Source organism: Brassica oleracea, chromosome C3, assembly GCF_000695525.1.
Source record: "Brassica oleracea var. oleracea cultivar TO1000 chromosome C3, BOL, whole genome shotgun sequence".
NCBI lineage: Eukaryota > Viridiplantae > Streptophyta > Magnoliopsida > Brassicales > Brassicaceae > Brassica > Brassica oleracea.
In genome coordinates, this window is record NC_027750.1 from 6,400,212 (window position 1) to 6,419,772 (window position 19,561).

The window sequence follows — 19,561 nt, forward strand, 5'->3', positions numbered from 1 at the left end:
ATATATAAACGAAGCATAAAAGATTTTCCCTTCATATTCAACGCAAGTGTCAATAAGATTAGCACATGATCTTATTACACTTAATTTGATTTCCTGCTTCCAAAAGAGAGCCAGTCCTCCTGCACCATGTCCCGTCGGAGAGACTAGGTGATAGTTTTCATACGCGAGTTTCTTCGTTTTGTTAAGTACGAAGCTGTCGGGATTTTTGGTTTCAGAGAGAAATAAGATGTCTGGAAATATATTCTTCTTCATCTCTTGTAACCTACGAACTGTCTGGGGATTCCCTAACCCCTGACAGTTCCAGCTCCCTATTTTTAAGGACCGGGAAAAGATGGATTTTGAAAATCCATCTTTCTTCTAGTAGAAGCTGGGATCATGTTGCACAATGGTTGATCCTCTGAGTTTGACGCAGAAGGAGGTTTTCTACTCGCTGTTCGGGAAGTTCCAGCTCTAGACTTTGCATTTCGAGCAGTCGGAATATCTGGTTTCTTCACTTTCCGAGCTTGTGGAGGAATAGGCGCTGGGATTTTTCGTTTTCGAGAGCTAGCTCCTCTGAGTAATTTAGGGCTATTTGGAGTTGTTCTTTTTCCTGGGGGGCGCCCTGGTTTACGATTTGAAACCACAGCCAGCGTATTTTGATCAGGGGTACTCGTTTGTGGGGCCATAGGCCCAAGTCTAAGAGCAATAGGTATCCTTTCTGCTGAAGGAGTTTCTTCTGTTTCCCGAGGATCATGGTGAACGTCAGCCTTATCACCCAAAGAAGCCTGAACCATACGTGCTGCTGTTTCTTCAAGCTGGCTTTCTTCTTCTGCCTTTCAAAGTCTTTCTCTACGAGTGGCACTCTCCGAGGGGTCAGCACATTGCGTGTACTGGACCATGACTTCTCTCACTTCCTCTAAAGCTTCATTGAATGCTTCTTGAGGTGCTGGTGATTTGGCATCCGGAAGAGGATTCCCTCTTATTGATAAAGATTTACCTCCTCTTGAGGACCTTGATTCTTCTCTTCGCATCATATCTCTTCCTCTAGCTCCCGAGAGAGCAGAATCGTACTCCATGCTGTTGTGGTTGTGGTTATCATTTCGCAGAGGAGAACGAGCTTCGCCCACTCTGCGGTTATAGGGGCTTTCTCTTCTGTTTTGGGAGGTGTCACTATAATGGTTTCTTTGCCACTCTTGTGATGGTTCCCTGGAGCGGTGCTGTCGGTTCGCTTCAATCAGGGATCGAGATCTTCTTTGAGAATCTATAGTATGCCTTGCATCATAGTGAGGGTCATAAGACCTGTATCGCTGGCTTTTGTTTCGCTCATAGACTATGTCCTCTGTAGCAGAGAACCTAAAGATTCCAGCATCTGGTGATGTCTTTTCTCTCCCTCCATTTCTCTGTGAAATTAGCTTCATGCTATTATCTGTATCTTCATGCACTTTCAGATCTCTTTCTTGGTGTTTTGCCACTAGACAATCTTTAATATCATGATCCAAGCGAAAACATTTGGAGCAGTGCCTTTCTAACTTTTCATAGACAAATATAGCTGTGACCTCGTCCCCGTTGGAATACTCGATAACTGAAGTCTTTATTAGAGGTAGACGTCCATTGATATGGACCCTCATCTTCATAGCAAGAGGTGTTACTTCCGCCTTCTCATATATTCCTATATCTTCACCTAAGCTGCGGGCGGTCTCCGCAGACCAAAGGTGGATAGGAACGCCCTGTATTTTGATCCAAAACAGGATGAGAGATGGGAAAGCTTCCGAGACAGTAGGTTCCCATCGTTGGACTATCACCATCCACTTAGCATAGTGAAAAGGTCTTTTTTCCAGCACCGCTAGTAGGTCCGCTTCATGGGCGAACTGAAATTGGAACATTCCATTTCCAAGATCTGAGCCAACAGGACTGTGTTCTGTTTTCCACAGCTCGGTGAAGAAGGGAATAACTGACCAAACCTTTTGCACCGATTGGTTCGTGACACGCCCTATCAGGGTTAGCGAGTGTTGATGGAGCTTCCTTGAGTTATCAGGGACTTGGACTTTGACTCGCGCTGTTCTAGGGGCTTGGAAAGGATCCAGCACGAGACTCTTCCCCTTGTCTTCTTTGGAAAGTCTTCCTTTTGTCATTTGCCTCCAACCCAAGATGGGGATCAGATGAGCTAGTTCTTCTCTTAATTCTTCAAACGTAGGTAACGGATTCCCGTTTTCTAAATAAACTTGTAACTCCTCTCAGAGTGTGTACTTGCTGAATCTCTAATATTATCAGATGGGGTAGTCAATCAATGAGATTTGAATGATTCTATCTGCACAAGGAGAGGGTCTCTGAGACTCCATTTTTGAGGGATGTCGGATGCGTTGCGGAGGAGCTGGTGGAAGAGGAACCCTCCGACCCGAGTCGGGGGCTTGAACCCGGCCGATAAGAGCTCAAGCGGTAAGGATTCCGACGAGTTCAGTGGAGTGACCAACAGTTAAAGATCAAAGCAGGGGAATTTTTGAAAAATTTGCAGGATTACAGGAGGTTCAGACCCAAAAAGAATAAGAAACCAGCGTGTAAAAGGAGGGAAGGTTTAAAAGTTACTGGCTAAAGACTTTCCTGGGAGCTCGTGCCTGGGATAGAAACCTTTTTTTTAATCTGTTTGTTTTTCAAGCCAAATGTTCTTTTTCGTTTTCAAATGGGTACTTCTCTTTTAATAATATAGATATAAACGAAGAAATCTACTAATCTAGTATCACACATAAGAATATTTAGAAAGACTTAGTTTTTGACAATTCATAAAAATAGGTTTTGTATTCATTAGAGTTTGTATTAATCTTTTTAAAAATATTTTCGCATACGGTTTTGATATATATATATATATATGTCGGACCAATTTGATCAAATAATTATTTGGATTCGAGAAGATTTTATAACACATTTTTAAGATTTTATAACACATTTTTTATAAAAAGTTACTCGAATTCATTTTAGATTTGTTTTTTTTTTTTGTAACACCACTTATATTAAAAGTTCAAAGAGCATGAGAGTTTACAACTGAATCAAAAGATCCCGGAAACATACTCGACGGTAGAAAGAAGCTAGAAAACAATACAAAACAACTAAAGATAGAACCATAGAATGGCGAGTCATGCTCAGCGAAATGAAGAAACCCAAAAGGAAGCTTCACTTTTGATCCCATGGCTATTGTTCGAAAGAACAATTGATAATCGAAAACGACGTTGATACACCTATAGGAAGAAGTTGGAATGTTGATTGGCAAGAACTTTAGGTGAGAAGCTCTAGAACCGTAGGAACCATTGAAAGTTTGAAGTCCTATCTGACTTGATATGGCGATGGGTCTACGTGCAACAATTCCGGTTTGAAGGTCGCATAGCTGACTCTGTGAAGAACCGTCGATGCTTGAGACGGCGTAATGTGATGGAGGCGCAGCAGTGATGTAGTTAGTAAATCTGGCGAGTCCACACTCTTGCACAATAGTTCCAGCGACGAGGAGATCGGGAAGGCCACAAATCCGACTTTGTGAAGAACCGTCGATGCTTGCGACAGCATAGTGTGATAGAGACGCAACGGTGAGAAAGACGTAAACAAATCTGGCGAAACAACACTCTTGCACAATAGATTCGGCGGTCACTAGGAGACAGAGATTTAACCGAAGTAGCTTAGCTCCATAGAAACCTTGGTGAGATGGGGCTGCCTTGATGTTGGGTGTATAGTAGAGGCGATGCCGAGATGAAATGATGCTCTTGACCATTATCCATAAGGGGACGCAGACTGAGATCCAACTGAGCAAAAGAACTCCAATATTACCGTATCGGAATAGAAAGCTCTCGTTGAGACCTGAGCTAAACCGCAAGTCCATTACAACACAATGAAAGTTCAAATCAAGAGATATGTCGGGTTTACGCACAGAAACGCGGCGAGTAGTGACTAACACGAGAGGGAATGGAGGAGAGGCGGAGGGTGAGAGACGAGGTAGGGGAGGTAGGCGCAAAGGGAGAGTCAATACCGTGGTGTTAAAACCGCTATGTGAACGGCGTCTCCAGATTATGGTAAGCTTCATAACTTCAACCACGGCGACTACTAGGAGATGAGGCGTGAGAGGTTGTGGTAAAGCGGATGTGTAAGGGTCGGAGGAGGAGCGGAACAGATCCCCAACGGGATGAGGTTCAGATCCGGAGCTTCCAAGTCGGACATGGGAAGCTTGGCGGCGAGAGACAGCGAACGGTGAACGGATTGAGAACTCTATCGACGAGGACAGACACCTCGAGAGGCTGAACGCGTCGGGAGACAATCTTTGGAGGTTGAAGCAAGGCGTCCGTGACATAAACGGTCGAGAAGAAACGGGACTATCCATGGACAGATCCGGTTTCAACGAGTTGCAGAGTGAAAGGCTGAAGGAGGGTAGACAGTGGCAAAGTTGGCAAGTGACCAGCGGAAGAACGAGCTCTGCAACAGAGGCTTCTTCGACGGATCTCTCTCTCGTTGACGAGTTAACACCAACAAGACCCGAAGAGAAAGTGTAGACGGAACCAAAAACAGAGGAGCTTGACGACGTTGAGAAGAAGGGGCGGAGGAGGCGACGCCGACGGCCTCTCACACCGTCGACGTCGGAGATTGGACGAGATGCGGCTGTCTCGATTACTGCGCTTGGGAGTGTTTAGCTAGGGCGAACGTTGTTGGGAGTGTTTTATATGTCATTTTAGATTTGTTAATAACACTAAATTTGGTGAAGACCACAAACCAGGTCTGATACTGTCTTACAAGATCATTCAAGTCATTTTATACATATCAAATCAGACATGAATTTAAAGTTTGAGTTTTCTATTAAGGTCTAAGAAAGTTTAAATCTCGGATTTAGTTACAAATGTCAATGTCTAAATAAACAAGAAAACAGTTAAAAGCGAAAGGAGGGGGGAAAGTGATAAAAATAGAGAGTTAAATGGCTATAAATGAGATGATACGAGCAAGTTACTTTTGATACCACATTAATTACATTGTTTGACCATCTTTCTTTTTCTTCTTCGCTTCTTTTCCGTTTTGTCAAAAACATAACGACGAGGAAAACAAGCGGAAGAAGAGATTGATGTTCTTCTTCTTTTCTTTGCTGTGAGATCTCTTTCTCTTTTATTTGCTGAAGCGTATATAGATTATGTATTGTGAATGTATCTGACTTTGCTTTGGTACGTAAATGCAGGAGATCAATCAAATAAACAGACAAATATGCTGAGGTCTTTCATTATTTTCTCCCTTTTCTTACACTCCTGTGTTGCGGCTCCCAAGACTCCAGCTGCTGTGGCGGCTGTTCCTGCCAAGAAATGGCTCACCCTTAACGGTATGTGTCAATTATCTTACTTACACCACAAAACGTAGTAGGCTAGTGATTTAAACGCAAATGTTGGTGATGTTGTGCTCCTAATTCAAAACTCGGTGGAATGAATGTTATACGTCGTGTTATTGATTTTAACAAAAGCTGGTTTCGGGTAAGGAGGAAGATTATGGTCTAAGATCCAAACTATTCCTAGTTAGCGAATATATATATGAAACTGCCCATATCATGTAACCAGGGGCGGATGTACGTTGGTTACCAACGGGGTCACGTGCCCCCAGTTCATTTGTTATTTTCCGTAACTAATCTTGTGAGAATAGTTTCTAACTCATTCAAATCCTGTGCTAGTGCCCCTAACTAGTTCAAATTTTATGATGGTGCCCCCAGCTATAAACTCTCCTAGATCCGTCACTGCATGTAACATGTTTGTTTTGTAAAAGCTCATGCCTGTTTTATCCTTGATCTGTGTTTTAGGACAAGAGCCTGGGGTTGTGGCTAGAGGTGGATTTTCAGGTCTTTTCCCTGAGTCAAGCGCCTCTGCGAACGCCTTCGCTATTAGCACCAGCTCCCCTGGCCTCACTATGTTGTGCAACCTTCAGATGACAAAGGACGGTGTTGGTATCTGCTTGCCTGATATCAGGCTTGACAATTCAACCACCATCTCCACGCTCTTCCCTAAAGCTCAGAAGACCTACAAGGTCAACGGTCAGGACCTCAAGGGCTGGTTTGCCCTTGACTACTCTGCCGACACCATTTTCTCCAATGTCTCTTGTATGTCTTCTTCTCTTTTCCTCCCTTCCAATGCTCCCCAACACCACCACAGCTTTTGATGTTTTTTTGTTGTTGAACAGTGGTCCAGAACATCTTCTCTCGGCCCAGCATTTTCGACGGTCAGATGCCGATATCTGCCGTGGAGGACGTCCTAGGAACCAAGCCTCCCAAGTTCTGGTTGAGCGTTCAGGTTTCTCTTCTTACTCTCTTTGAAAGTCATTGTTGATTCAACAAATAAATAAATATTAGCTCAGTTGGAAAAGACTCATGGCCATTGTGTGAGTCTGAGACGAAACTAATATTACATGATGTGGTTTCGGGTCTAAAATGATTACCGCTGAACCTCTTAGAAAAAAAAACAAATAAAGAAACAAACATTGATTTAAACGTGCAGTACGACTCCTTCTACATGGAACACAAGCTGAGTGCAGCTGAGTACCTGAAAACCTTACGATTCCGTGGCATTACTTTCATCTCATCTCCAGAGATAGCCTTCTTGAAAAGCATAGGGATGGACGCAGGAATGTCCAAGACAAAGCTCATATTCGAGTTCAAAGACCCCGAGGCAATTGAGCCAACCACCAACAAGAAGTACAGCGAGATTCTTCTGGACCTTGCAGCCATCAAGGCCTTTGCATCAGGCGTTCTTGTCCCCAAAGACTATATTTGGCCACTTGACTCTGCTAATTACCTTAAGCCCGCTTCCACCTTTGTTGCTGATGCACACAAGGCTGGTCTAGAGGTCTACGCTTCAGGTTTTGCCAATGATTTGCGTACCAGCTTCAACTACAGCTATGATCCCTCCGCTGAGTATCTTCAGTTTGTGGACAATGGACAGTTCTCTGTTGATGGTTTCATCACTGACTTCCCGCCAACAGCATCACAAGCCATCAGTAAGTTAAATTGCCATCCACCATCATCATATATAGACATGTCCGGTCCTTGGTAAAGCCAAATGAAACAGTTGTTTTTAGCCTCCAAATTTTTTTGAAAAATTTACATAAATACAAAACTCTAAATTTGTAAAAAAAAATTATTAAAATCTTTACTATATCACTTACGGCCTCCAAAACTTCAGGGCCGACCCTGTATATAGATACACATCATACACATATGCACATGTCTTCTCATGCCCCATGTGTTTTGTATTCTTGCAGGTTGTTTGTCTCACCAACAGGGAAATCTCCCTAAAGCAAACCATGCATTGGTCATAACTCACAATGGAGCAAGTGGAGACTATCCAGGCTGCACTGATATGGCTTATCAAAAGGCGGTCAACGATGGAGCAGATGTGATAGACTGTTCTGTCCAAATGTCCAAAGATGGAATAGCTTTCTGTCATGATTCTGCAGACTTAACAGCAAGTACCACAGCCATGACCACGTTCATGTCACGTGCCACCAGCGTTCCTGAGATCCAGCCTACCAATGGCATTTTCTCTTTTGATCTCACTTGGGCAGAGATCCAGTCTCTAAAACGTAAGTAACTGATCTCTTTTCCAAAGTTGCATGAAACTAACTGGTATGTCATTGTCTCCAGCTCAAATCCTGAGCCCCTTCTTAACTAAAGGGGGATTCCAGAGAAATCCAGCAAACAAGAATGCTGGTAAGTTTATGACTCTCGTTGACTTCCTTGAGTTCAGCAAAGAAAAGGCTGTCACTGGAGTTCTTATCAACATCGAGGCAAGTCTTTTCACTTTAATGCTTAAATGCTCTATAACTTATTCAATGCAGCTTGAGAAATTGCTTGAAATACCATAAATTAGATTCGAGGCAGCTTCACTAACGCCGTGTTTTGTTGACAGAATGCTGCTTATCTAGCCTCAAAGAAAGGTCTAGGAATAGTAGATACAGTCCAGTCTGCGATCACCAAGTCCACACTCGACAAGCAACTAACCCAAAAAGTGTTGATTCAGTCAGACGACAGTTCTGTTCTGTCCAGTTTCGCAGCTGTTCCTCCCTACACAAGAGTCTTGACCATCGACAAGGAAATAGGAGATGCTCCCAAACCATCCATTGACGAAATCAAGAAGCATGCAGAAGCTGTCAATCTCAGGAGAAGTTCTCTAGTCACCACCTCTGAAAGCTTTGCCACAGGGAAGACCAACGTAGTGGAGGAAATGCACAAGGGGAATGTATCTGTATACGTCTCTGTGCTAAGAAACGAGTACCTCTCCATAGCGTTTGACTACTTCTCTGATCCCACGGTAGAGATTGCCACATTCATCGCAGGGAATGGCGTTGATGGAGTCGTCACAGAGTTCCCTGTCACAGCCACCAGATACTTGAGTAAGTTTTGAACCTCTAGACGATTTAGTAAGGATTTTAATAAAAAAAATTAATAAACTTACGTCTGTATTATTTTTTTTCAAAAAAATTGGAGGCTAAGTTAATGTTTGACTGCCCTATGCCCATGACCGGGCCTGACAACAGTGTACATATATAATCAAGATAAGGCTGATAAAATGTGTTTGATGGCAAATGTAGGGAGTCCATGCTCAGATTTGAACAAAGAGCAGCCCTATGCCATCTTACCAGCAGAGGCTGGCGCTCTACTCTCCGTGGCGGCCAAGGAAGCACAGCCACCAGCTAGTGCTCCAAACCCACCTCTGGACGCCAGAGACGTGATTGATCCGCCTCTTCCTCCTATTGCAAACATTGTCTCCGCTAATGCAAGTGGAGAAGCTCCTGGTCATTCAGGCACCATTGCCGCCACTGCTAATCTTGGCCTTTCCTTGCTGACAATACTGGTCTTGGGACTCCTCTTTGCTGCTGAGTAAAGAGTGATCACACGGTATAACTTCATAGGTTGAGTAAAATGTTCTTTCTTCCTCAGCATATTCTAAACTGACACACAAGCTATTTTATGTTTTCCTCGTGTTAAGCATAAAATGATTTGTTGTTTATAGATTAAAGCTCTAAAGAAACTTTGTTTGTTTGTGATACGAAGGTTTGGTTTCAGTAAAAATTTTGAATCTTGATAGCATGCTCTACTTTTATACTGTCTCAGACATAGTAAACAGCAAAAAGGCAAACACCAATGATCAAGTCTTTATAGGTCGTTTACAAGAACAGAGTAACAAAGTTAATACAGCATATATAACACACAATGCCATTAAGTATTTTTAAAATATTCCTGCTCTCTTGAGGCACTTTGTATGAGAACAAAACTAAAAGACCAATAATATTTGAAAAATGCTACATCAACTAGTACAAGAGTATTCTCTCAGAGTCACCCTTATGGCCTATTCTTACGCAACATAGCTCCTCCCAAACACATTCTTGCTAGTCTCCTAATCAAATCGTCATTGAACTTTGATCCTCCATCTGGATACCGTCACAACTGCTCCGTGGAATGAGAGAATCTCATGACATACGTTTAAGCAGCTACATGGGGCATCAAACTAATAGAGCCAGTTCCTCAACTTTTTTATTTCCACTTCAGTTTATGACTCTCAGCTACTTGTCCACCTTCTTTTCCTTGATGGCCGCTCTGCTTTCACCTCTGAATCCGCAGGGCCTTCAATTTTTTCAGAGGGAAGCGTCTCAGACTCCATTTTCTTTACTCCTGATTTGTTGGCTTTCTCCGTGGGCATTGGAAGTTTGAACCGTTCACTGCGTTTCTTGAGTTTCTCAACCGTGTCCAAGTGCCGGTCTCCTTGTCCCTTCTTGCTTCCATCTTTTGGTCTCCGCAAGGTCATGGCCACTTTCCTTCTCTTGAATTTTTGAAGAAGTGGATGAAGATCCCTTGGCAGTGACATCATCATCTCTCTCTTTGTGGCTTCCCCAACGCTCAAATTTCGTACGTCCTCTTTTTGAATCTTGTAGCTCATCACCAGAGGAAGCGTTTTCCTTGTGTCTTTTGGTGGCGTTGTGCTGCTGTGGGATCTCACTCCTGTAGTTTCTTGCTTCGTTGGTTCTCTTTAAGCCCTGAAAGGCATCCAAGAAACATCAACACTGACCATAGGGCATATTAAAAGTGACAAAACCATGAGATATATTATATAGGTAAGATTGGCAACGGAACAAAAAAGTTTGCAAGATAATATTTGCATTCACAATAACTAAGTTAAGTTTGCAAAACTTGGATGAGATATTAATAAATTTATTTCATAAGCTGATGAGGCATACAGTCACTTGGGAACTGCCATTTTGTTCTCCTTGCTTGTTCCTCAAAGAATCTGTGTCTTCTCTTTGTTCTTTAATCTTTCGTCTAGAATCTTTATGGTTTCTATCTTGCAATCGCTGGCCATCTAAAGATTCCACAACCTTGTCACTTTTAGCACTTGTCCTCTCCAGCCTTGTTTTTTTCTCATTGCTTACAATGTCGTCTCCGTGTCCTCTGTGATAGGAAGAACTTTCTTCACCAGGGTATTCCCTTTTCTTCGTCTGTTTAGTCTGCCTTGTTGTATCCTTGGTGAGATGCTCTTTATACTCATCCTTCATCCTTGAAGATGATCGGTCTTCTGAACCTCTATGACCCCTTGCAGCCACCTGCCTCTCTCTTCCCGGTGCTGATAAACCATCCTCGTGAGTTAGTTTTAGTTTATCCAAATCCCCACGCTCTCTCAACCTCTCATTACCATCTCTCTGCATATAGAAATCATCTCTGTGCCTTAGAGAAGCGTGGTCGTATATATCATCTCTGATTTTATGTTGGACGTCTCTCTTTTGATAGTCCAACCTATCACCACGTTCTCGTTTCAGGCGGCTGATTGATTCTTCTCTTTGACCAAATGATATTTTATTCTTCTCAGAGCGAGTTCTTCTCACATACTCTTCAACCTTCCTCCTCTTGCTGATGTGATCATCCAGTTCATAATTATTTCTCAAACCACCATCATCCACATGATTTCTCGAAGGAACATGATCATCTCCACGGTCCCTTTTTCTAGACCCTTCATCCCCACCTCTTCTACTGAATGTGTCATCCTCTCTCCTGCGCCAGACTCCCCCATCAACATCTCGCTCTTTCCTTTTATCAAAATCCTCTCCACTTTCACCTTTGCTCCCCGCTCGAGTTCTTTCCATTTCTTTCCCTATGTCTTGATACTTTCTGCTCTGATGCTGTGCATTGTTAACGTGATGTTTCTTATTGCTAGCTGGTCGAGTACAATGGTTCCTATCTTGAATAACTTCCTCTTCCGCGCTATCCTTCAGTTGCTGATGATCTCTGTGACTTCCACATCTTGCTTTACTGCTTTCACTACTTCTCTCTGTCTTTGATCCCCCTCCATCATCTTCTTCAACTGCTGACCGAGGGACTGCAGAACTCATTTTATGCTCCTCCTCTATTTCAGAATCTTTGCCAGCTTCACCTCCCACATCTTCACGATCAACACTTGATGACCTTGTGCCTCTGTCTCCAACAGGAGATGATGAACGAAAACTCTGGCCACTATCAGCTTGTTCTGCGCCGTTTTCACCCGAGGGCTCATCCTCATGCGAATCCTCACATACAATCTGGCAACAAAATCAATATCAGTTAGTAGCAGTCAGTATAGCATGGAAACATACCACACCAGTAAAACCAAAATTAAGAGAGATTTGAATCGTATTCAACCTCAATGATAGCTTCTAGGTCACGCATTCGAGGAGCACGTGTATCAATGGATGATGGACGCTCAACAGAACCAGTCTCCACAGGTATTGGTCTTCCAGGGGGCTGAGAGAAGAAAAAAATCAGCAAATATTCTCAAGCTTTAGATACTAACAAGAAAAATGTACGTCCACATTAGTCTACATAGTGAACCAAAAAAGACAATGCTACTTTAAATGAGAGCAAAGCAGGAGGAAAAATACCAGTGGAGGTCGAATATTAGCTGAGTCACCTTGAGCAGTGTCAAGCTTCACTAAATTTGAGGAATCAACAGGAACAACTTGCGCTCCTGTTGCTGCAGCTAACTCTGGGGGCAGATATGGATCATAACCCTATCGTACAGGAGAATGATTAGGAATGCAATGTCACCCTTTTTGTTATTGACGAAATATTGTGCCATAATAATAAGCCAAGATCCAGTTTTACCTGATCTGTTCTGCCACTTTCATAAACACGTATTCTGCTTTTCATAGTAGTCTCTATACGGTGTTGATCCTGTAAGAATTAAAAGATGTTCCTCGTAGTACTTTTCATTTTGGCTGAAATAAGGATATGAAACACAGTTATAAAATTACCAGCTGTTTGCAATAGTCTTTCCAGGTCTCCTCATTCAGTCCAAAGTTGAAGTAGTCTGTGATATCAACTCCTTGATATCTCCAGGGCTTTTCCTCGAAAGCGTCTATGTCGAACTCAAATATAGTCCTAGATATAAGCAAAAGGTAGACATTCAAATAAAAGAAACGCAGCTCTGTGTACCAATCAAAACGTGGTGCTTACTAATAATAATAATATCTCCACACTTCAGAATAGATAAAAAAAAAATTACTTGTGAGAAGGAAGAGTAAAGTCCAGTCCCCGCCCAGCTGCATTACCACCCCAAGTCTGGTGATAGCCTTTCTGAGCAGCAGAAGCATTCCTCATTCCCATTGGACGCCAATCTCCTCTGCCACGACCAGCCATAGGACCAAGGTTGGCGGGAGGACGAACCTGACCTGCAGCAGATGCTACACTTCCAGGAATAGGGGCTGCCCCGGGTCTTACATACTGCAATAGAAATATAATTATGTACAAGTAGATCAAATACCAAGCCTTGTTTTGTAACTTTTTGCCAAAGAAATGAAATCTTTGACGATATGTTGGCTTCATAAAGCAAGTTAGGGTCCGAAGAGATTGTTGTTCTTCTTAAAGTTAGATTAATGGTGGGCAGAGGATAACGTTCTTATCTTCCTTTCACATCTTAAATTTTATGACCAAACATACTCTGCATATGGTTATAAAAAAAAAAAAAAAAACAGAAGCAGAAGACTCCAATGTTCTCTGATTAATATACTCTTTGCATTTGCATTCAGGACCTTTATGTACAAGTACAAAGGAGATATGAAAATTAAAACAGGGCCACGACAATAACCTCGGCCACTAAGTAATGTAACCAGTGACAACATTGTTGCATTGACTCTGACCTTAAACTGAGAATGAAACGGATGATACCCAGCAGCACTCCCCTTCAGAGCTTCTCCTCCTTCTTTGCCATCTCTATCCACCGCTTCTTCTTCTCCCCAGAGCTGCTGCTCCTCCATAGGTTGATTTTTATCCACTATAACAAGCGGCTCTTCATCATCATCTTCGTTGTCTCCCAGCCTTGTTCTTCTATCAGCTCCCATCATGACGTCGTCGTTCAACACTATCTGCAGATCGTCTTCGCTGTCGCTATCCCAATCATCTCCTTCTCCTCGTCCTCCGCAGCCTCCATCGCCAACCTGCTCAATGATCGCCCTACCTTCTCGATCTGTACCCAAACCAGGAATCGCAGGGGTGGAATCGGCGGCATAGGGCTCGAAGTTCATGTCCTTGTCGTCGCCAATTGCGTCGTGAGAGGGAGTGGTGGATGGTTTGGAGGCGGTGGTGTCGTAAACCCTAGCGACGGAAGGTGAATTAGGTTCCGACGCATCTTGTTCGTGTGATCGGAGGTTGAGGTCGATTGAACGGAGAGGAGGCGGGGGAGGAGGTTGGAAGGGCGGGAGAACGTCGGAGTAGAGATCCCCGAACTCATCGTCTTCGTCCATTGGACTGGCGAAGAACGGCCGATTTTAATGAAGACGAGAGAATAAGAGAGACGGCGAAGCTTAATTTATATTGACCAAACCACATTAAACCAAACCGATAATTTAGAGACAGTGAATATTTATACTGACCAAACCACATCAAACCAAACCGATAATCAGAGACGGTGAAGCTAAATTTATGTTGACCAAACCACATTAAACCAAACCAACCAAACCGATAAAATTAAAATTAGTCGCTTCCCCTCAATCATCAAACCAAAGACAAAACCGGCTGTAATAAAAGAGATTCTTTTCCCGGAAAAGCGTAAATTTCCCCAGAAAAAAAAAACCAAGAAAGAATCTGTGTTTGTTTAGGGTTCTGAAAAGCGAAGAAGAAGATGATCGGAGTAGGGAAAATGAAGCAGTACTCTAACGTCCTTGACAAGCCACTCAGCAAAGGCAAACAAGAGGTATATCTCTCGCTCTCACTCTAGATCCGCTTTACTTCTTCAATCTCAGACATTTTCTCGGAAAATCAAGATACTGGACCGAGAGTATTGGAAATGAGAACATTCATTCAATTCGGCTTACGATCTGATCTCTTTGTGGCGATCGTTTAATTCTGAAATTTTTAGTGGCTTTGAAACTCTACGTGCATTGCAGGTGAGCTTGAGCGCGTTTGCATTCTTATTCTCGGAGCTAGTTCAGTACAATCAAACCCAGGTTGACAACATTGCTGAACTTGAAAGAAGGTGAGCAAACAAGATTTGATTTTTACTTTCTTTTTTTAGTCTGAATCATTCACATTCTAACAATGTGTTTTTGTTCTTGGTAATGTTGACTCTCTCTCTCTCTCTCTCTCAGACTAGAGGATGCTGGGTATGCAGTTGGATCTCGAGTTTTGGAGCTTCTTTGCAACCGAGAGAAGGTACGTTTTGCTTTACCAAAATGTCTGAGACTTTTTGTCTGAAAGACTGAAAAGTCAATGTGTCCTTTCATATAAGTTTAGCAATGCAGAGTTCAGTGACGATTCTATGGATATATTTCTCTCATATTGTATCAGGGTAACAGAAGAGAGACACGGTTACTAGGGATTCTGTCTTTCGTCCACAGCACCGTGTGGAAGGTGTTGTTTGGGAAGGTGAGTGAGTGGTGATTTTCAAAAATTTAATTAGTTGTTAAGAGTTTTTCTGTGGACATGAGTGTTTCTGGATCCTGACTCGCGCTTTAATGAACATGCCATTAGGTTGCTGATTCACTTGAAAAAGGAACAGAACATGAAGATGAGTACATGATCAGTGAAAAGGAGCTTCTCGTCAACAGGTTTAGATTCCTCCAGCTCTTTCCATTAACACTCGAGATAAAGGCGAGAGAACTGATAAAAAAAAATGTGAAAGTGTAGGTTCATTTCAATTCCAAAAGACATGGGAACATTCAACTGCGGGGCGTTTGTGGCCGGCATAGTGAAGGTGAGTGCTATCTTGGCATTTTCATGAAATATAAATGGTTTAAGAAGTGGGCAATGAGGCAGCCGCCCATCTTCTCTATGCAGGGAGTTTTGGACAACGCAGGGTTTCCTGCTGTGGTAACGGCTCATTTTGTACCCATTGAAGGACAACAACGTCCTCGGACTACCATTTTGATCAAGTTTGCTGATGAGGTTAGTATCTCTACATCTCTCTATATGATTTATCTTTACCTTGAGAAGCTCAATCTCTCACCTGGTTTACCTACTTCCATCCATGCTGCACAGGTGCTTAAAAGAGAGGCACGGCTAAGCCAATGAGTGCACTCTTTGTACGAGTTGCCACATCATGTTCTTGGAGCTGTTGCCTTTATGTGAACTGCTTGTGCAAGTCTTGCCTGTATGTTTTGGTTTAACGTATACTATAACCATTTGAATCGAGCTGCAAAGCCTTGTCCGTTGATTGATGTAAACTACATACGTACCCTCTCGTTACAATTCTAGCTGATGATACAACAGTTTACCAGTTTTAGAACAGTGTATGCAAACATGGTTATGCCAATTGCGAAACAAGAGTAAAGAAACATGACAATTATCCAGTGTAGAAGTTACAAAAGCAGATTGATATATCAATTTGTTCAGTGCAACTACAAAGAAAACAAGTGATATCAAATCAGTTCCTGCCGAGAGGGAGTGACCTGCAAGAGTAAGTCTCTCTGGAATCAAACTTCTTCTTGGAGCAAGTAAAGAGAGAAGCATACACTTCCTTGGTAGCATTAACCGGTACTGCATCCCCCGCCTTGAACTTCTTCACGGTAACACCATTCACATCATCCATCTGTCTCTTTGCCAATCACCACCGGTTACAAAAGAATTACAAACCTTTAAAGGCTTCTCTATGTGGGTTTGTTTGGGCCTTTTATTCAACTCTTATTATGTTATTGTCTTGGGATTTGCATAAATATCACATTTTAACAAATGCAAATATCACATTTTTAACAACTAACTGCAAAACAAGGAACATTTTATTCATTCAAAAGGGCAAAATGTTTATTAAAATGTGATGTGTTTATAAATGTTATAAAAAATATAAACAAAAATAATGTACAATCGATTTTATGCAGATTCGAGTAAATCAAGATTTGGATTTTAGGACTATTAACAACAAAAGCAAATTGTTCTAAAAAAAATTGAACAACAAAAGCAAATATAAAAAGAGGCCGGCTACGTACGACTTTTGTGAGATAATATATTTGAGAGATTCGAAACTCATATTATTAAACAGCCCAAATACATACATACCTAAGGGAGTAAATAAATATTCTAAAAAGAAAACGAAACGGCCAGAAAATTGAAAAATTAAAATTTAAAACAATAATTAAAAACGAGGATAAAAATGCATGAGGAAGCAAAGGAAGAAAGACAGAAGACAAGAAGAGATGGAGAAGGGGAATGGAGAAGGAAAGGGGGAGTTCATAAACCAAAACAGTAACGGTTTCTTCCATGACTCCATGTCAATGCTTTCCTCTCTTCCTCCTCCCTGGGGCTCATCTCTTCCCCCTTCTCCTCCGCCGCATTCACTCCTCCACGCTCTCACCGTCCCCGACAAGTTCCATCAACCTCAGGCACCAAACTATTACCTTACATTACAAAACACCAAAATGTATTAATGTTTATGATTCCTCGAATGACATCTTTTGTGTTGTTGTTTGTCAATGTCAGGAGTCTGGTGGTCCAACAACGGGTAGCCAAGATGGGTTGCAGCATGCACAAGGGACAGTGTCGACCACCACGAGCCCACCTGTGGCCCGCCAAAAGCCGAGGGTGCGAGCCAGGAGAGGCCAAGCCACCGATCCTCACAGCATTGCTGAGCGGGTATCTCCATTGTTCACTTAACTCCCATGTCCTCTCTGTTTGTGTTACTGATTGTATTGTTTTTGTGGCAGTTGAGAAGGGAACGCATTGCAGAGAGGATGAAGTCTCTCCAAGAACTGGTTCCCAACACCAACAAGGTACTCAATATTATCATAATTTTACAAGTGACTGTCTGAATCTGGACAATAACCGAATTGGTTGATGATGTAATGCAGACGGACAAGGCATCAATGCTGGACGAGATCATAGAGTATGTTAGATTCCTTCAGCTTCAAGTCAAAGTACTAAGCATGAGCAGATTGGGAGCTGCAGGGGGAATTCGTCCACGCCTCAATGGTCTCACCTCTGATGTCAGTTTCTAAGTCCCTTAATGCCTTTTTAAAGTGACATAGCACCAAACATCATCATGGTTTTTGGTAATGCAGGTAGGAGGACGGCTCAACGCACTCTCAGTACCGTCCAATGGCATAGTAAACGGGAATGGAAACGCACCAGGATCATCCAACGAAAGCCTAAGGACAACGGAACAGAGGGTGGCGAAACTGATGGAAGAAGACATGGGATCAGCAATGCAGTATCTTCAAGGGAAGGGGCTTTGTCTAATGCCCATCTCTCTCGCAACTGCTATGTCATCTTCATCTGCTCACTCTCGTGGAGCTCTCTTCAACCCGACCTCAAATGTCGTAGCAACAGAGGAGGCAAATGTAGTAGCAGCAGCTGCACCTGAAGCCTCCTCTCCTATGGATGATGTCTCCGCCTCCAACAAGGCCTAAACCATAGGATCTCTCATTGTTTCTTCATTTTTTTTTTCGTTTACAGTCAAACATTAATATTCATTATCTATCATCTATTTTCACTGTTAAGGATTAAATAATAAAAAAATTACTTAACTTACAACAACTAACATAACCGACAAGGCATAAACCATACAGAACAGAGGTGGTGGGACCGAAAACTAAGAGACATGCGTCCCACTACTTTTTGTCAACGTTGCTACCGTTTGGGCAATCGAATGTAACCTGAACCAGTATAATATTCTATCCAAGTTGAAGCACCCCACTTTCTACAAGTTATTATATTCAGGCTCAAGTTCATTAACCTACGCGGCTATTTGAATACCATTAGTGAGAATAGGGCTTATACATTAGAGGCAGAGGAAGATACATAAGTAAACACTTCTAAGTTTCCAGACCAGTTTGGAACAAACCAAGTATATAGATGACTTACTGATTCAGCAGACTCATTAAACAAAATAATCATTTATATATCAGTATACTGTAAACTAAATGCTTGCAGATTGCGAGCAATAGATAATAGGCAAAGAAGAATCAGGTTCCTTCAAAAGCACACCTTTATTATTCCCATGTTGTAGGCTTACACAACTCAAATAAAGACAAGACTTTAAGGGATATTAAAAAAAAAGGTCGGCAAAGAAAATGAGTCCTATGCTTCAGGAACAGTAAGTGCTACCAAGGGATTACTCAGTCATCTTCCTCTTCCTACACAACAAAGACAAAACAAAAACTTCCCAGAATGAGCGAAAACATGATGTGATGTAATCAAAAGACAAGGTCAAATCTTGATCAGCTAAACAATGGTGAGACGACAGAACACTAAAGAAGTTAAACAGAAGTCATATAAGGGCAGATAGAGAAACAAAGTAAAAAGATTGCGTTGTTACCAGGAAAGGAAGGGATCTAAGTAGAAGGAGAAGGCTTGAAAGTGTAAGGCTGAGGGAGTGACATTGGACCTTTCCTCTCATCTCCATCATCAAGCAGCCTTTGAACTCTCTTGTTCCGACAGTACTCCCTATCGAAATGCTTCACCTTCATTTTTTTTTATTACATCCATTACCCCATAAAAGGAACTGAGAGAGTGAGAGAGAAACAGAAGATACCCAGGAAGAGCGGCAGCTCTTGACGAACTCGGTTCTGGAAAGGCTACACTCTTTAGGGTAGAGAAGACCTACGGACGCGATCTCAGTGGGTTTCTTACCAGATTCCTTCTCCAGACAAGTGTAAAAAGCATCTCTTGCCTGCAAAAATTAGTGATCACTCGACAAGATTAACGATTTACCCTAATCACCCATCTCGCAATCGATCGCAACAACGACATGGGAGTAGGAATAGAACTGACCTTGTAGCACGCATCTCTAGATTTCTGAAGAACGTCCTCGTGTACCTGATTAGGGTTTGACGAAGCATAAGCATCGAGCACCATGTTTAGCAAGCGACGGTGAGAAGAAACGAGAGCCGGTCGACGTGAGCAACCAGCAAAAGAGAAAACAATTAATTAGATTATAGATGTGGGCCACTATTCATTAATAAACGGGCTGTTTCGGCCCAACAGACAACACGTGGGCATTCGTTTTTTTTTTTTGTCGGTTTTACTCGACCGGGTTTTGATTTTTTCAGTTTTGAAAAAATGCCACTGAATTAAACCGAATTATATTTTGGTTCAGTTACTCGGTTTATAAAGTTCGGTTTTTTATTTTATATTGTT

At 42.3% G+C, this 19,561-nt stretch overlaps 4 protein-coding genes and 1 pseudogene across 5 annotated transcripts; 3 read left to right on the forward strand and 2 right to left on the reverse strand.

Annotated features, from left to right (window-relative positions):
• The first annotated feature begins 4,958 nt into the window (after positions 1-4,958).
• LOC106332328 (glycerophosphodiester phosphodiesterase GDPDL7-like) lies at positions 4,959-9,023 on the forward strand. Its single transcript, XM_013770796.1, has 9 exons — positions 4,959-5,088; positions 5,177-5,314; positions 5,783-6,079; positions 6,160-6,269; positions 6,474-6,972; positions 7,237-7,557; positions 7,619-7,761; positions 7,884-8,367; positions 8,566-9,023. Exons 2-9 carry the CDS (start codon positions 5,203-5,205, stop codon positions 8,856-8,858), a joined length of 2,259 nt encoding a protein of 752 aa, XP_013626250.1. The 5' UTR covers positions 4,959-5,088; positions 5,177-5,202; the 3' UTR covers positions 8,859-9,023.
• Positions 9,024-9,134: 111 nt separating this feature from the next.
• LOC106336149 (FIP1[V]-like protein) lies at positions 9,135-13,754 on the reverse strand. Its single transcript, XM_013774895.1, has 8 exons — positions 13,138-13,754; positions 12,504-12,721; positions 12,253-12,379; positions 12,104-12,172; positions 11,881-12,009; positions 11,642-11,743; positions 10,210-11,541; positions 9,135-10,008 (listed from the first exon to the last, which is right to left on the reverse strand). The coding sequence occupies exons 1-8, from the start codon at positions 13,738-13,740 to the stop codon at positions 9,712-9,714; spliced, it is 2,877 nt and encodes a 958-aa protein (XP_013630349.1). The 5' UTR covers positions 13,741-13,754; the 3' UTR covers positions 9,135-9,711.
• Positions 13,755-14,018: 264 nt separating this feature from the next.
• Positions 14,019-15,710, forward strand: LOC106332146 (trafficking protein particle complex subunit 5-like). The gene is made up of 8 exons (XM_013770614.1): positions 14,019-14,189; positions 14,383-14,471; positions 14,584-14,647; positions 14,783-14,860; positions 14,966-15,042; positions 15,122-15,188; positions 15,272-15,379; positions 15,473-15,710. Exons 1-8 carry the CDS (start codon positions 14,118-14,120, stop codon positions 15,503-15,505), a joined length of 588 nt encoding a protein of 195 aa, XP_013626068.1. The 5' UTR covers positions 14,019-14,117; the 3' UTR covers positions 15,506-15,710.
• Positions 15,711-16,577: 867 nt separating this feature from the next.
• Positions 16,578-17,876, forward strand: LOC106333740 (annotated as a pseudogene).
• Positions 17,877-18,335: 459 nt separating this feature from the next.
• On the reverse strand, positions 18,336-19,331 carry LOC106332649 (cytochrome c oxidase assembly factor 6). 2 transcript variants are annotated; one of them, XM_013771128.1, is made up of 4 exons: positions 19,196-19,331; positions 18,957-19,094; positions 18,741-18,879; positions 18,336-18,558 (listed from the first exon to the last, which is right to left on the reverse strand). In XM_013771128.1, exons 1-3 carry the CDS (start codon positions 19,277-19,279, stop codon positions 18,757-18,759), a joined length of 345 nt encoding a protein of 114 aa, XP_013626582.1. In that variant the 5' UTR covers positions 19,280-19,331; the 3' UTR covers positions 18,336-18,558; positions 18,741-18,756. The 2 variants fall into 2 exon arrangements, with proteins under 2 accessions (XP_013626582.1, XP_013626581.1); XM_013771127.1 differs by having other exon boundaries at positions 18,741-18,885.
• Between the last annotated feature and the right edge of the window lie 230 nt (positions 19,332-19,561).